A 16,707-nucleotide genomic window follows, 5' to 3' on the forward strand; every position below is an offset into this window, starting at 1 on the left:
GGCCTAGTCTCTGGGCTTCAGGCTAATTAACGACAATATGACAGCTATTGTTCCAGAGCCATGGCCTTTTACTACAGAGCAATAATACTTTGTTTTTTTTGGGAATGCAACAGTGCTTTCACTTTATCTTTGAGTAGCCTAGACTTAAGACAAACAGACCTTCTGAAAGATAGCATGACCTAATTCGCCACTGACGCACCACTCAATCATGATTTGGAAAACTTATGTGGCATTTTTACAAAGTGCTTACGAGAGCATGAAATTTACAGTGTGGCAGGGACAGATCCGAAACAGTAACAGAGCTTGAATATTCCTAAATTTGATATAATGTACTTTATTGTTCAGATGTCAGCGATGATACGAGGTAGTCTGATTGATGTGTTGTAGACTACTAAAGGCCCTTTGGGGAATGAAACCTGTGTTTGCTGCTTATTTGTGCTGATGCCCAGGGTTTGTCTGCTTATTGTAAAGCTCAGCTGCATTTATACATGCAGTATAGCCATATATATATATATATATATATATATATATATATATATATATATATATATATATTATATCTGTGTGTGCAAGCAAAATTAGTGGAGGGAGTTTGGAGATGGGGTCTGCCTTGTTGGAAGAGTTGGAGGAAACACTGCTGAGAGCAGGGTTTTCTTTCAGATTGCAAAAAATGATTTTTGTGTGTATTTTAGGCATAAAAATTTCGAGATGGCTTCAAGAGACATTGATGTGCTCATTTTTAATAATGAATCATGATTTTTTTTTCTTTGTCTTGCCACAGTTGTTGGAAAAAAGAAAAATAATCCTGAAGTAATCTCCCCTCGCATTTTGTAATGAAGTCTGTTGTCCTGTCATATTCACCTCGTCTGCTGTGAAGTCTCAAAATCAGAGTCTATTCAAAAGTCTCTGAAGAGCACTGTTGTCCTTACTGGTTCACAGTTGGGGATCAATAAAACACGTCGATGATCGTTCGATCTGCTGCAGGAGTCAAACGCTTTGCCTTCCAATTATAAAGGTGTTAGAGGTCGCTTTAAAGGGTGAAAGACCTCTGCCTGATTGTTCTCAAGCATCACATTAATCAATAATGCACTGCAGTTTGACTGCATGGCCGCTTAATTCACTGCTCTGTTTTCTTGGACAATTATTCAGTGCAAAAGTTTCTCTTTTGTTGACACACATATCTGTGTCACACATGTGCTTTCTAGCAACCAGCTGCATAAAACTGTAATATCTCGCAGCTCTCTCAGAGGAATAAATGCATTCAAACCATCCACTGAGTCTAGTGAGTTGCTTGTAATGCAGGTGTTATGGATTGTGTCAGCTCTGGGAACAAGTTGCTGACCCCTTTGCCCAATCCTTTTCCTGTTTGGTGTTGGGTGTGCTGGCGAGTGCGGGGTGAGCTCAAGTCAGTTTGTTTTTCTGCTACTACAGCGTGTTTTTCTCAATAATATCACCGTTGCCCCCTTCTCTCTTCCAGTCAAGCCATGTTCCAGGTGGGGTGACAGAGCGCAGTGCACAGCCACAGGCTGTCCAGGAAATTTGTGTCCTCCATCCAAAAACATGTTTTGACCGTCTGTGCCACATCTGGTGGAGATATTTACTACCGAAGCCATTCTTTTCTGCAAGAGCATGACACAATACTCTTGACAGGTTCTATTTGCACACCCAGCAAAAGCAAAACACATTTTGCTCAAATGAAAGCACAAAAAAAAAGGTCATGCGCACCAATTGTGAATAAAATACTCTTGAGAGTGGCACATTGGCACTGCCAAAAGACCAGACTGGAGCTATCTTTAGTCATCCAATTGAAAAACAAAAGGTTGCTTTATGGCAGCTATAAATGTGCTACTACTGACAAAAAAAAAAATCTTGGCTTCAGCATACCACAATAGTTTTATTTGTGTTTTTTTTTACAGCATCACAATCTAACAATTGGAAGTGGAACAACTGAGTCACAGTGATCAAATTGTTTTGCTGTACCGTATTGCAAAATACATTAGTCAGCATCATACACAAATAAAGAGTTTAATTACTGCAGCAAATGCTGCGGTCACATTTCCAAGTGAAATAATCTCATATTTAACATCCTCTATGGTGATACAGTTAATAATTCAGGAATTGTATAATAGCAAACAGTAATTTTATTTTATATTTCTTAATTAGACGACCCACAGAAGAGCAAAGATAACATGGAGTCATTATGACATGAACACTCTCTTTGCACCTGCAGCAAAGTCTGGTCCCTTCTGCACCAAACCATCTGGAATGGGATTTTTCCAGTGTGTATAATGTATGGGTCTGTACGCCAGCGCAGCAGTGAAGACCAGAGCCCTGTGGTGATACACTAGATGATTCTTTCATTGTGCTTCTCTGCTCTATCACTATCCACTTCAACTGCGCTGTAGAAATCCCTGAGGTATGCCGCTTTGTTTGACCTTCAAGTGGGTAGAAAAGCAGGAAGAAAGAGGTGAGCTACACCAATTCTAAGAGTGGGCATTTAACCAGCATTGGGAGCTGTCAAATCAGAGACCCCTAAGTGGGCTACGGTCCCAGTCCCCCCATGTTGCACAAGGTGTCCTTGGAATCCCACCATAAGCCCCACTTTTAAGCTGTTTGAAGTTTTTCTATTCCTCGAACCATCGTGCTCTGCAGAGCACCAGTCAATCATCTTTGTTGGAGGTTACCTAAGGGGTTAACATTACCAACCTTTCCCATCTGTTGCTAAGGAAGTGGTGCCTGTTGTGCAGGAAACTGGGAGAGCAGTTTCCTGTTATGAAGAGAGGTTTTTAAAGGGTTGCATTCATTCAATCATGCCACAGATGCCGGGCCAGGAAGCCCAGCCAATAGCAAAAGCTTTGGTGTCCTAGAGAAACTGTTTTTGGAAACTGCTTTTAGGAGCCTTTCTATGCACTGTTCTAGTTCAGGAAATGCTCCATGAGCAAAACACACTGGAGAAAAACTGCTTCATTTCTGATTAGATAATCCAGTGATGCTCCAAGCACGACAAGTATGCAGCGACACAGCTGAACAGCTTATCTAACTTTGTGGATCTTCCAACTGTCATCAGTTACATGTCAATGAAAAGACACCTCACATGCGCGCACACACACACAAAGAACAGATGTTGTTTTCCATGCAAAAAAACAATAAAAATGTAGCTGCAGTTTTAAAGCTGTCCATCGGGAAGATACGGGGCTGAAGATGAATTGTGGCTTATAGTTTCATATTTACTGAACAAATCTCTCTCAACTCCATCTGACCCTGCTGGTCTGTATGGCAACATTTACACGCATATGTGGAGCAAAGGACGGCCACTCGTATGGTGAAGTACACTGATTCGTCAGTGCCAAAACTTCCACAGTAGCTGAGAGAAATTGGTGTGCAGTGCATTTTGAGTGGGGCTGAATCGCGCCTCGAGTCCGCGCTGCGCTCTGTAATCCTGCCTCAGGAAGCGCCAGGAAGCACCTCCCGTTTCCACACAACAGCGTCCGCTGTAGCATCAGCACTCGAGCTCAAAGCTCAGCTGTTCATTCTGCGAGAAGAGGCACCTTGCACAAGTCGACCACCACTGGAGAAGATAAAGATGACATGTTCTGCTCCGCTTCCTCCACAACTTGATTCTTCGGCGATGCGTTTGGATTAAGTTTCCGCGTCATTTGGAGAGGCACGATCGGCGTGTGGGCAAAAATGAGGATAACTTTCGCTTACCGTGTATGATGATGTCCAAGAATGAACGCAGGTTGGTTGTGAAATATATAAGCTTTGCGTGAACACACCAGAAAGGCAACTTTTGGTTTTACATGATGAAAAGTGCGTTAATGCAAGAGTGTTAAACTGTGAATCTGGTTAATGGTGCCTGGAGTTATATTGCACCTACTTGCTTTGCACGTTACAGGATGATTTTCATTGTATGACTGGAAATGATCTGGTCCGTTACATTTTAGTTAGTTTGATAGTTTGATCACACATCTACTGATCTTTTTTTCATGTGAATTATCTGTTTATAACACTTTTCGAGTGGTTTAAATCACAGACCCGTTATGGCCAGTTCCCAGTGGAGGGCTCCACTAGGAAAAATGTCCTGTTATAGTATTAGATTTGGAATTAGGATTATAATCCATCTCTATGAAAGTGCACAAAGCAATTGTTCTGGATAAAAGGTCATCTGTCCTGAAAGGTTTAGCCTTCAAGAAAGAAAGAAACAAAGAAAGAAAAAAAGAAAGTTAGTAACCGGGTGCAGTTTAAGTGAAAAATTTCAAACAGAATCTCAACAGTGAATATCAGTTTTTGTATGACAGCCTCCTCGCTTTAGATTTTAGGCTGGTTCAGTGTGATTTTCATGGTTGGTATTCATAATAAGGACTCAGTCTGAAATCATATCCTGAGAGTTTGGCACTGTCAAGGTCCCAGTGTCTATCTCTTCCTTTGTTTTTCAAGCATTTGTTCTAATTGAATTCTTGTTGCGTAATCCATATCCTGTTGTTTGCAGTCGGTTGCTTTGTCAGACTAGGATCCTTGTTTTTTTCTCTTCCTCTTTTATTGTTCTTTGACACACTCTTTCAGGGAAAAAAAGAAAAGAAAAACTGTGTGTGCTCACATATGCGCTTGTGTTTCTGGGTGTTTGGGAAGAATGGCGAGAAGGAAGTGCATTTGTGTTGTGAAAATATGTACTCCTAAAGAGGTTTATGGAGAAATGATGGGGGGTGTAGTTAATGTCCTTTCCCTATCCTGCGTGGAGTCCTTCATGTTGTCTCGGCTGGCCTGATTAATGAACCTGGAATTCTTTTTTTTTTTTTTCATTACTGAAAAAAAGTGTTGGAAGAATATGCTAAAAACGAGACGGAGAGTGCACTGGCACACAGAGAGAGAGGGAACACTAAGAGATAACCAGGGTGCACACAGGGTTTAATAGGATGTGCGTCAGGGCAGGTACTAAATAACAGGAAGAGACCAGGGGTGTATACACACTTTGCTAAGTATGGGTGTGTTTCATTAGAATTATAAATTTCACAAGCATTGCTCTTCACTGACTTAACACAATTTAACACCTACTTCATTTTAATAGTAAAAAAATAAAGTTATTATAGGTATAACCACCTTAATCATATCTTATGAGATTGTTTAAATACACATATGGCAGTGTGAAGAATTCTTATGAATTTAGTTAAAAAGTTTTCACCATAATCAGCCCATCATTATCTAATCCTGCTTTAACTGGCCAATCTGCATGTGTCATTTCCTAGATGGGAAATGTTATTGTTCCTTCTCTAAGTACCCTGTGGCTCTGTTATTTTTCCTGCTGATTGTGTCCCCTGCAGCTTTCTGCGTGTCACTGACTACTACAGTGTACAAGGTTTCCTCTTAGTGTACACAGCAGCAGAAGCCACATATTTTATCTCAGCGCAAGCTTGCAAAGTATGGCAAATATTATTTGCGCCACTAATTTCTTTCAATTTTCTCACTTTCTTCAGATTTTCAAAATCCGCTGCAAGTCCCTCGACCAAAGGTCCGCAGTCATCTCGCCATCAAAGTGCAGTCCAAGCTAATGTCGAGGCCTTGTCCCACTGTCCACGGTCCAAAACCTCCTGTTGCCCCCAAGCCCAGACCCCTGTATGAGCCTTACCCACAGGGGGAGCCCTGTGCTCAGCAGAGTCTCAGTAATGGAGATGTGGCTCACTCTGATGGAGAGACTGAAGAGCTCCATGAAATGGAGAATCAGGACCAAGAGGAGAAAAGTGAGGCACAGGAAGGGGATAATGACAAAGGGGACACAATAGAGACAGAAACTAAAAAGGAATCAGAAAATGAAGAAGAAATATTAGATAATAACGGTGATGTAGACAGCATCGGCTCTGATGACACAGTCAAAGCAGATGATATTTCCACTGTTGACACTACTGAGAATGAAAATGATGACACTGACTTGAACTCCCCTGAAGATGGCAGTCGCACTGATGATGATGAGAATACACCAGCACCTTCTCAAAGTGAAACAGAAGAAGAAGCAGGAGAGGAGGATGAAGAAGTAGAGGAGAAGAGATTAACTGAAAAGACTGAAATACTTTGTGAGCCTGCAGAACACTCAGATGAAGCTTTAGAGGAATCAGACACTGATCAAACCCAGTCACTCAACAACAGTGAACCGAAGGAGGAAGTCAGTGAAGAAAGTGACGAGCATCTGCACCATGACTCACTTATAAATGAGAATGAACTGGCAGGTGGAGGGTTTGCCTTTGGATTCAGCATGCTTCCAACTGTAACTGAGGAATACCCCTATGATGTGATTGGTCCCACAGACGATGCTAGTGATACATGTGAGTCATGTGACCCAGCTGAAACAGGGGACACGGAGGTCTGGCAACCAGAACGGGCAACCAAGGATCCTTCCGGCTGTTTCCGATTCACATCCAGCACGGAGGATGTGTTTGGGCCTTACTCTGTCATACAAGCTGTTCCGGGAGATGTGACTGACACTGCTGACCCTGAGTGGAATCAGGATGATACTGATGGGAAGCCTTCTACCACAGATGAAGAGCACACAACAGGCTATGCTTCTTACCAGGAACCTTACTATGTGTCATCAGATGATGTGGACAAGTTGGAGGATAAGCAGGCGCTTTCAGAACTGGGGCACATCGATGAGGCCACTGAACAGTCAAACGAGCACAAAGAAAAAGCAAAGGACAGCGAGTCAGCAGATGAGTATGCAAACATTGATGATTCACTCTGCCCTAAAGACGATGACCTTGAGCAGGCAGAGTGTGTCTCATCAGAGGATTACATCGAGATAGGTGATGACGATGAAGAGGAAGCAGAGGAAAAGAAGCATTTCCGAGTAAAAAGTGCAAAAGAAAGAAACGCCAAAAGAGAGCAGGCTCTGCGCAGCCAAAGAAAGAGCTGCCAGCCTCGGCTCAGGTTGTGTAATATCACAGTGCCAGCTGACCTAGACCTGGGCCGAACCCCAGAGCTAACCAACAGGGTGGTGTTTGCCCACACGACCGAGGCCTTTGAAGAAGACATAGAGGAACTGGACTGCCATATTGTGCCTTATTATGAAGACACAGACTCCGATAGTGAAGAGCATATTTATGAAGAGGCAGGGTTTGACTCAGAAGGGGAGAATTTTGTGACACTTGATCGAAAGACAATAGTCACTCGATCACGATCCTATTCTGGGAAAGTTCCTGGTTATGTCCCGGAAACGGTACCAGAGGAGACAGGGACTGAATACCAGAACCATGACTACTACACGGTGTCCTTGGACAAGAACAGCGAGTCTACCAGCCACCCCCAGCAAGCAGGTATAAACTGTGTGATTCCATCTATGAAGTCTCGCCGCTTCTTGTTATACTCACGGTCTGCAGATGGCCCAGACGTGTCCTTGAGCAACCCACTTGAGATGGGTCAATCATTGAAAGATGAAATCAGGATGAAGAGAAAGGATGACACCCTTTCCCTTCCATGTATGATAACGTCTTCTGGAAGTTTCTCCCAGCGTAGCCATCAGTCCTCCAGTGGTGTTTCCACACCAACTTCTCTAGTGGACATCCCTCCACCATTTGAGCTGGCTTACATCACTAAAAGACCAGTTACCAAGAGTTCCCCATCCCTCCTCATCCAACACGAACCCAGTGACCTACCGAAGAAGAAGAAGTCCTCCTTTAAGCGCTTTTTAGCTCTGAAGTTCAAGAAAAAGACAGATTCAAAGGGATTCAGTGATGGAAGTGTCCGCTCTTCGCGTTCTTCCTCTGAGTCAAGCCACCATGGTCCAGTGAGAGTCATCGAGCTTGATCGCAGAAGCACTGGGAGCTCTCCTCAGCCCCAGTCCCGCATGGTGAAACCTCAGCAGCGTCCTTCAGACCTCCCATCCACATTTCTCCTTTATAAAGACCAGCACAGGAGGAAAGGAGACCCCAAAGCTTATGGCAGGAGCGTCTCTAGAGTGGAGTCCTTCGAGGAGCGCTCTCGCCGCTCTGCCATGCCGCTGCCTTTGACCAAACCCCGCTCCATCTCGTTCCCCAGTGCAGATACCTCAGACTACGAAAACATCCCAGCCATGAGCTCAGACTATGAGAACATCCAGATCCCAGGCAGACCCACTAGATCCCACACTGTTACTGAGTTTTTTGAGGATCCAAACCGTTCAACAGTCCCCTGCAATGAGAATGATGGCTATGTGGATATGAACAGTTTCCCTGGGATTGACAGCAAACCCCAGCCATCGAAATCGGACAATGAAAGGTAAGATTAAAAATCCAACTGCTCTTCAAATTATTTAGTTTCAAAACCAAGATTTTGAAAAGCTTGTTTCATCTGAGCTCTAAAAAAGATGTTACCTCACACCCTACCATCTATAGTGGCATCTTATTAAATGCATTAAATGCATACAGTCATACACAATATAGACCAAAGTTATTAAAGGTTCGGTAACTGAGTGCCTAGTTTATACAGCCAGAAAAATTCACACATTAAAAATATTTGGTTATTATATGAAACGTATTTGGTCAGACCTGGTTCCTCTGTTGGTATTTGCTGATTTATAGGTTTTTAACCATTTTAGAGTTGTCATGACCCCAGCTTTATTTGTGGACACTGGAAATGTTTAATCTGATGGCTGAACAAGGCTTAAAGAAATTCAATCAAAAAGCTTCCTTTGCCATTTTCTGCCAACAACGATAAATGTACCTTAGTGTATGTTACCGAGGACCGCTACCTGCCTGGTGGGTGTATCTTGAGAATCCCAGATATAGACCAATACAAACAACTATCAGTGTTTTTTATGGCTGTGAGCACCACAAAGGATATCACATCTTTCTGTACTGCACTGGGGCTAAAGCTGCATCCCAACATCTGGGCTAAAGAAAATGTAATCTCCCTATGCTATGAATTGGAGTGCACTGGCCTTAATACACTACAAAAAACTACTTAGCGAGCGCAAGCCAACGACGGATGATTAGTGCTTCCTCATTTAGTCAAATTAATTAGCTAATCCATTAGCTGTCCAACAGCTTGACTTGGATTGCAGCCTTATCTTGTATGTCTTTATTATAATACCCCTTTAATGGATGTTGTTTATGATCAGCTGTTGATTTCCAGCTAGTCTTTTTATACTTGGACATTTTAAACTCTAGAAACAAAGCTTATTCTGCCTGTTCATTTTGCAGTCTGCAGAACAAGAGAGCGCATCTGTCACTGGAATCAGTTTTAAAGTGAGTAAAGCTTGAGTTGTTAGGGGCAGCGCAATACACGCAAGAGTCCAGGCATAACCCTAGAACGGCTGACATACATTGTGTGTGAGAGATGAGCAGCCTGCTATGTCAGGCATCACTGGCTTCGGGAAGAAAGACAATGCTTATGGGAGAGCTTACTCCTGATTTTCCATTTGGTGGATTTAGAGGTCACATCTGGTGGTGGTGCTGCTTCTTCTGCAAGTCTGAGCAGATAGAACAGGTAATGGCAATTGCGTAGCTGGCAGAGTGCAGGTTGCACACATTAGAGAAAGTCATTATGGATGCAATTAAAAGTGCAAAAATTGAGAGGAGGTTTTTTTTCACATGTAAGAAGTGACGAACACTAAAGAAAGTGTGAGAGCGTGAGGGGAGGGGAGGTGTGACTAAAAGGAGCTGATCAGTAAGAAAACAAAGAGAATAGCGATCAAGTGAGGTGGTGGGTGGGGGCAGTAGGAACAGGAAAAAGAGAGCGAGAACAGTTGTGGTATAATTGCTCTCCTGTACCTGACACTGATAGTTAAGTTCAGGAGGGCTTTCATTAAAGTAGCTCTCTCCTGAGTGCTCCTCTTTCATTGGACCCTTGAGGGGCAGCAGGGTTTACTGCAGTGCGTGATAGAGTGAGGAATCACCGAGATCAGACTGGGCCAAATTACCCCAGCCTGTGCACAGCTTCAGCCACTGCAGGCCTCAGTGTTTCCCCAGTCTTAATAAAAGAGTCGTGTTTGATGACTTCTGTGTGGTCAAAGAGATGGGTCATTACCGATACCGCTGTGAAATGTTTAAGATGATCCTGGGACAGAATGCTTCCTCCTTAATTTGCCCTTATTTCTGGCAGTGTCCTTTGCATTTGTTTTTTAAATTTAATGATCTAATCTACAGTTTGTTTTATAGGTTTATTATCAAATTTTGTCCTTCGTAACACTTAGCCACACAAAGCTTCTTCTCCAGGTATGCAGCTGTTCATTTTCACTATACCAGCATACATATTTATATACATGGCTTTTTGTCTCCTGATGATGCTATCAATGTGGCTCATTGTGTGCCAGAGGTCTCACAGCGCTCACAAGGATGCAAAAAGCCTATCTGTCCAGTCACCTTGTCTATTCTTCATTCCCCCGGAGAGGCATCTATTGCCAGGGTCACTCTTTAGTGACATACATGTCAGAGTGTATATATCGCATGTGTGTACCTGTGTTTTACTGCCCGCAGTAATAAAGTCCTGTATAGTTGGTGGAGGTGCTTTTGTCTGCGTGTATGTGTACATCTTGCCCAAAACTCTTTTCAAATCTTGACGCTTGCCACTGTCCCAGGCCACCAAGCCGACGGAGGCAGTGATTTATTGAGGAAAGATTCAACAGTCAATGTGGTTGTAGACCCACAGAGGAAAAAGTGTGTTTTTGTGGTGAGGAAAATGGCCAAGTGGCCCCAGAACAGTGCACACAAAAGGACCATGCCTGCAGTCGCAGACATGCATTTTAAGGAGAACTTACAGGCTTGGCTTGTTTCCATGCATGTGATTAATGTCCAGCAGCATTCAGACGCTACTTTAACACAGGCATTCAGGCAAAGCAAAGAGACATGTTCATTAGCAAGCTACCATAGTGTACAATGGATAAGGAAAAGGTGCACTAATGATTTATTCCAAGCCCTATACAAGATGTTTGTTTGTAAGTGGTGTGTATATGCATATGTGCACGCATACTAAGTTACAGCTCTGTGTGCTTTATCAAAGATGAGTCTCATGCTGAGTGTGCAGCCTCAGCAGAATAATGTTTGCCAAGTAGCCCTTGCAGTAACAAATGAGAGCTGGAAAACAAGTATTTTAGCAAGGAAAGTCCAGGATTTAGGACTGTGCTCAAATTACGAAGCATAAAGTGTCCCTTCAGGTACCTTAAAGCACTTCCAGGTAGGTTTACAGCAATAATGCAAATATGTTGCTCACACTATGCACACAGTAAAAGGCTTCCACTGTGCTGAGCTCAGTGACACATGCATCTGTGGTTTATCTTTTGGCATCATTTTCACTTCAAACGGTTCAACGTGAACCTCCTCAGAGTGATGACAAAGCCTTGGCATGGCCTCTGAAACAGCTCCTCCACCCACTGTTATGTTAGTGTTAGTAGTGATGAGGGAGACATCTTAAGTACATTGTTGTACTGGGTGGTGGCTGTGTAGCGAGGTGGTGGACAGGGTGTGTCACTGGTTTGGCCAGGCCTGGTGCCAGTAAATCTGAGGTCATTGCCAGGTCATCCCCGGGGAGGAAGCATCCAGCCTAGGAGCTTCCCACCAGCCTGTTTACAGGAAATGCAGGACGAGGGCTGGGCTCTGGTGGGAGGCAGCAAGGTGGAGAGAGGGGAGGACAGATAGAACGAAGTGGGAAGAAGGGGGTCACCGAGGTGGGGTGGAGGCTCGCAGACTTTCCCTTGAATAGCAGAACGAGGTGTGGTGCAGTCAGGAATGTCAGGTCCGATGTTATTGTTGTTCCAGTTTATCAAGACCACCCCCAGACTCTCGGCATCTTTGCCCAAAGTATAGCTGCATTAAGGATTAATCAACCAGAAGTGAACAGGAGGTATAATGCTGTTCTATATACGGATGGAATGAATAGCAACCAATCACGATGTGGAAATATTAATAACCTCAACCTATTGATCACATCACAGGGAAGACAGCAGCAATACAGCAAGTCTTCTTCTCACAGTTTCAGCTACACAACAGCCACAGGCAACATGTAATCGTCCTCTCTAAAAACAGAAAAACAGCTATTTAGCACTGCTCCCACACTCTTAATCCTCCCATTAGTATCCCAGTCTTCAATAGTTAGCAAGCTAATGAAGCTTTTCCTTTGGTCCTATTTCTTGTAATAGTGCCATTAGGAGAGGGAAAAGGCCTGTCTCATTGGTCCAAATATATACTTTAACACTCAGCGTTTAGCTCAATTGAATTACATATTACAAGCATCGCCAAATTCGCAGCAGATTGGTGGAATATCGGCCGTTTAGCAGAGAGCCATTGTGTCTTCCTCGGAATTTGACACAGTAGATTTAACTTTGTCGCATTAACAGGGGACATTGCAGTCGGCTGGCGTAATAGCATTGCCTTAATGGTCTTGTGAAAGGCCTAATGAATTAGTATATTACAAAACTCATATTTGCTGGTTTAAATATGGTAATGGCATTTATGTATTTAGTTGGTTGAAGTTTAAATTTGGCATGCCACCGTTTAGAGTAAAAATAGGGCAAAATGGGCTGTTTTTAAAGTGTCAGTATATTTTAAATCAGCAGTCATTGTGTGTGTGTGTGTGTGCCTTTCACATTTTCTTGTTTGGGAAACAGCTCTTGAATTTGGCCAGTGTAAAGTATCCATAACGCACACAGAGGGTTTGTTTACAAAGATTGTTCTGCCGTTCAAGGTTGAAGGTGAAAAGGTGAAGGTGAGAGTTTGTCTTGGATGTTTGAAGTAATTGATCTCACTTTGAGCTTAGGCGCTACCCATTCCCCCACCATTTCTCTTTCTTCACAGCGTCACCCACGCAATCCAGGCTGACCTGTCTTCTCTAAGGTCACCAGGCTGGAGGTGCTTTCACCAGCCAAACCAGTGAGGTCAATTGGTGTCTGTATGTGCACGTGTGTGTGTGAGTGACTCAGTATGTGTAAGTGAACGGAGATGAAGTCCAGGGGGATACCTCTTTTAACCTTTGGTCTACTCTCAGTTTGCGCTGAGGGCTGTTTGAGGCATCAATAAAAACACTGATTAAAGGAATGCATGTGAGAATCTATCTCACATGCATTCCTCCTTCACTGTGTCACTGAAGGAGGATCATGCTTGAATTTGGTGGGGTGAAGAAAACAGTAGTGTGAGTGGAGACCTGAGTGAGGCAGGCAGACAAACAGAGAGGTCAAGAACCGGATGCACAGAGACACAAGGTCAGCTAGCAATAACTATTAACACTTGTGAATGTCTACTTGGACTTAACTTTAGTAGCACATAAGTCTGGCAGAGACTGGAGGGAACAGCCTGGCTAGAAATATTGCAGACTAATGAACCTCAGGTTTGTGGGAGGATTGGCAGCAGGCCGTGTAAATGGCATGCCACACCAAGAACAAACAGCAGACCAAACAAAAGCATTACACACAGCAGCAAATACAAGTAATGAGGAAAAAGTACAAGGAAAGATCAGGTCGTTTACATTTTCTCCAACAGGTCCAATTCAAGGTCACACAGGGTCAGACAATGATTCACACTCAATGTCATTTAAGAATCACAGATTAAATATTACTTGATAGTTAGATTAAAGTGTGTGTTTTTCCAGCTCACAGCAGTATTTTTGAACTGCGTGTTTCACAGTGTATCTAGTCAGGTCAGGTAAATGTGGCCAATCACACAATGCTAGGGGGAGACGTGTGTCTCCAGAGCTTTGTGGCTGATGTGCTTTTTCTTATAGTCGCACTAGGGAAAACGGTGCTTCAAAGACAGGAGGCAGGTCTGCGATCCCTCCCAGTCAGCTACTGTCTTGAAGCAACATTGGTGCACTAAGACAGCATTAAAATGGCAATAAGACAGAAAATAGATAGATCTGAAACTTCCTCCACAGATAGTGATGTAGTTGCTTCACAACAGCGATTTAACAGCAACTCAGCAATCTTGTTCTTACATGGGAATATAACCAGAATACAAGCAGTTGGCAACCAGTGGATTCGAGCCCTCCAGTGTAAAGAGGAAAGTTTTCACACCTGTAGTTCATTTACTCTGGTCCCAGTAGTCTCTTCATTTCATACATAGTTGCTATCCTGTACAGACCTGTGCACACCTATAGTGCCTTGCTGCATCCCAGAATACAAAGTATTCATGGCTATGGGAAGTTTTTTAGCTATACTTGCAGCACATACCTGGTAGTTGGTTCGACTGAAGGTCCGATCATGTTCACATCATAAACAAATCACTCTGGAGTTCGTTTAGACTCCAGGACCAAGACCACCTCCACCAAAGGGTCTCAGTGCCATTGTTTTGTTCCGCACCCAAGTGCGACTACCGTGTTCACATCTGCACAAACAGACTGCGCCAACGAGGAAACTAAACCAGAGTTTGATTTAAACTGACTGAATACTTACTCAAACAGGCAACCAGTGCAGTCGCCTTGTGATTACACCCAGAGGTTCACCATGCCTCAACCTCTGGGTCAGCAGTTGGTCCTTGTAACTGCTTTCATCTATCTCAAACAACAAAATAATTCAATGTGATCACCAGGCAACCACATATTTTTCCTAGTCACAAGGAGGTTGCCATCCCACTTTTACTCTGAGGTCAAGTGAGGTAATAAAGAGCAAAAAGGTTGTGGTGTGAGAAATGTTCAGACACACCATTTTTAAACTTTTAGGTCTAAGAAATGAAAATATTTGAAGATGTTTACCAGTGCTAAGCTTCTGTCACAAAGTTCTGAAGGTAAACTTTACCCCAGTTATGATTTTTTTTTTTTCAGCATAATGGTTAAAATAATAAAATGCAACCTAAATGCAAAACAGCTCTTACTTATATTCCACCTTGAGTCATTACCAGTAATCACTCAAGGTAAAAACAGATTTTTACCTTTAGGCCACCATGACTGAGACTCCTGTAGCTATTAGTGAGTGCCAGCGAGTGTTCGCATTCAGGGTCATTTTTTTTATGCTAATTAAAGCTGTGTTCTTGTAGTCATGTAATGTATGAGGCTCAGTGACTGTGACAAAAATGAGATCTTGGCTCTACTAATAGTGTGAGAGTATATTTTGTGAACTGATTTATTTTCTAGTCACTTAAACTCATGTATATTGAGGTGCTTTTTGTTTAATATTAAGTAGAGCTCACTAACATGAGTTAGAATTTAAAGTGTAGTAACGTGTGTTTCATCAGAGCACAGGCAGTGCTCCCAGCACCTATTATACTTGTCCTATACATGTCATACTGCTGCTCTGCCAGTAACTGTTACTCAGGTATCTTACTGACAGTGCGACTGTTAGGATACTGAATGGGTCTTAATGGGCCAGAGGGCATTAATAATTAGCACAGGTTGCATTTAAAGAGATTAAACGTGAAGTGACCTACAACGTGCCCCTCTCAGGTATAGAAGCTCACTAAAGGATTACCGGCGCACATACACAAACGTGCCATCTGTGAAGAGCACAAATCAGGAAAGGGATTACAGTATCCCTCTGGAGGGCTCCATATGAGGACAGAAATGCTTAGAGATGCACACAGGAAAAAGAAAAACCCACAATTACAGGGAGATTACAGCAGTAATCCTTAGTGTTTTAAAGAAAGCCCCATTAGAATACGGTGGCTTTTTACAGTAAATGTGCTAAATGCGTCCTCTGTGCTACCTTGAAATCCCAGTTGAATATATTCAGCATCTTCCTGGTTAGGATTTGCTCTTATGGTAAAGCCTCTTATCGAACTAGATATTTCACATGTCATATTTCATTACCAGTGCTGTTTTGCTGCTTTCATACTTTTTTCTCCCCCTGGCAGTGCCTACACAGAGCCTTTCCCAATGAACCCCGTCTCTGCTGGGCTGTCAGCGGATGAGGACCACGGGCGTACCTCTGAGGAGGAAGAGGGCGCAGTAGAGCAGGGTTATGAACGGCAGGTGAGTGGTGGTGGGATGCGAAAACGAGTGAAAGCGAGAGAGAAAGTGGTTTATTTAGCCCCATGACCTGCTAATTGGTTTAGTAACTCTAGATGAACAGTTGAAGTCCTGCTTTATTTTGTTGACAGTGCTAGATTTGAATTATCAGACCTTTGACGAAAGTAAAAACGAAAAATGAGGGGTAAAATGAGGGGTAAACAATACAGTAGAAAGCAGACATTTTACAGTAGCTCAAAGATGGACCCCACCCATCCTGCTGCTGTCACAATTGCATCAGCCCCCTGCTCTCGTTATGTGACACTCATTTCCTTGTTCTCCCTTTCTTCAAAGAAAAGCCACAATAAATGAGAGGAGAATGCAACGAGGAAAAAAGTGAGGTTTTAGTTGTTGGCCTCAGGAAAAGATTCATTTAACTGCATTTGGTTTTGGTTTTATTTCAAGGAAATGAGGATCGTGTGACTTTAATGCAGTATTTGTAAAATGCCGCATGTAGGAACAAAAATAAGGCCGACAAGCACAGGAGCTGTACCGGTAAATCCCTAAAAGGCTCCGATGTTATGCTTTGGCTCGGATGTTTTGAGGCCCTTTGATTAGCTTCTAAATCAATGGGCAGCACTGTTGTCACCACACACACACACACACACACACACACACATACAGGCTCTCATACATAATGCATCTCAATTTAAAAGTCACATATTTTGAGGAAACCTTCATGTCTGCGCTGCAGCGTAATGAAATAATCAGTCTTATTTTGACAGCAGGAATCTACAAAAAAGTGGATCTGAGTTTTTGTCGGGCTCCTCGGCCGCCGCGTGGCTTGGCTGCGCATTAGCGTTCGAGAGCAGTAAGTGT

At 43.1% G+C, this 16,707-nt stretch overlaps 1 protein-coding gene across 2 annotated transcripts in view; it reads left to right on the forward strand.

Moving 5' to 3' along the window:
- The first annotated feature begins 3,417 nt into the window (after positions 1-3,417).
- The window catches only part of fgd5a (FYVE, RhoGEF and PH domain containing 5a), a 31,470-nt gene continuing 18,180 nt past the window's right edge, over positions 3,418-16,707 (forward strand). Inside the window, exons 1-3 of one of the 2 annotated variants that reach the window (XM_085159888.1) lie at positions 3,418-3,739; positions 5,472-8,241; positions 15,735-15,852. In XM_085159888.1, coding sequence (XP_085016014.1) covers positions 3,730-3,739; positions 5,472-8,241; positions 15,735-15,852 — 2,898 coding nt within the window. In that variant the 5' untranslated portion in view covers positions 3,418-3,729. The remainder of the gene's footprint in view (positions 3,740-5,471; positions 8,242-15,734; positions 15,853-16,707) is intronic. The other variant, XM_085159889.1, reaches the window with a different exon arrangement.

The sequence above is a fragment of the Neolamprologus multifasciatus genome, chromosome 5 (genome assembly GCF_963576455.1).
Source record: "Neolamprologus multifasciatus chromosome 5, fNeoMul1.2, whole genome shotgun sequence".
NCBI classification, from domain to species: domain Eukaryota; kingdom Metazoa; phylum Chordata; class Actinopteri; order Cichliformes; family Cichlidae; genus Neolamprologus; species Neolamprologus multifasciatus.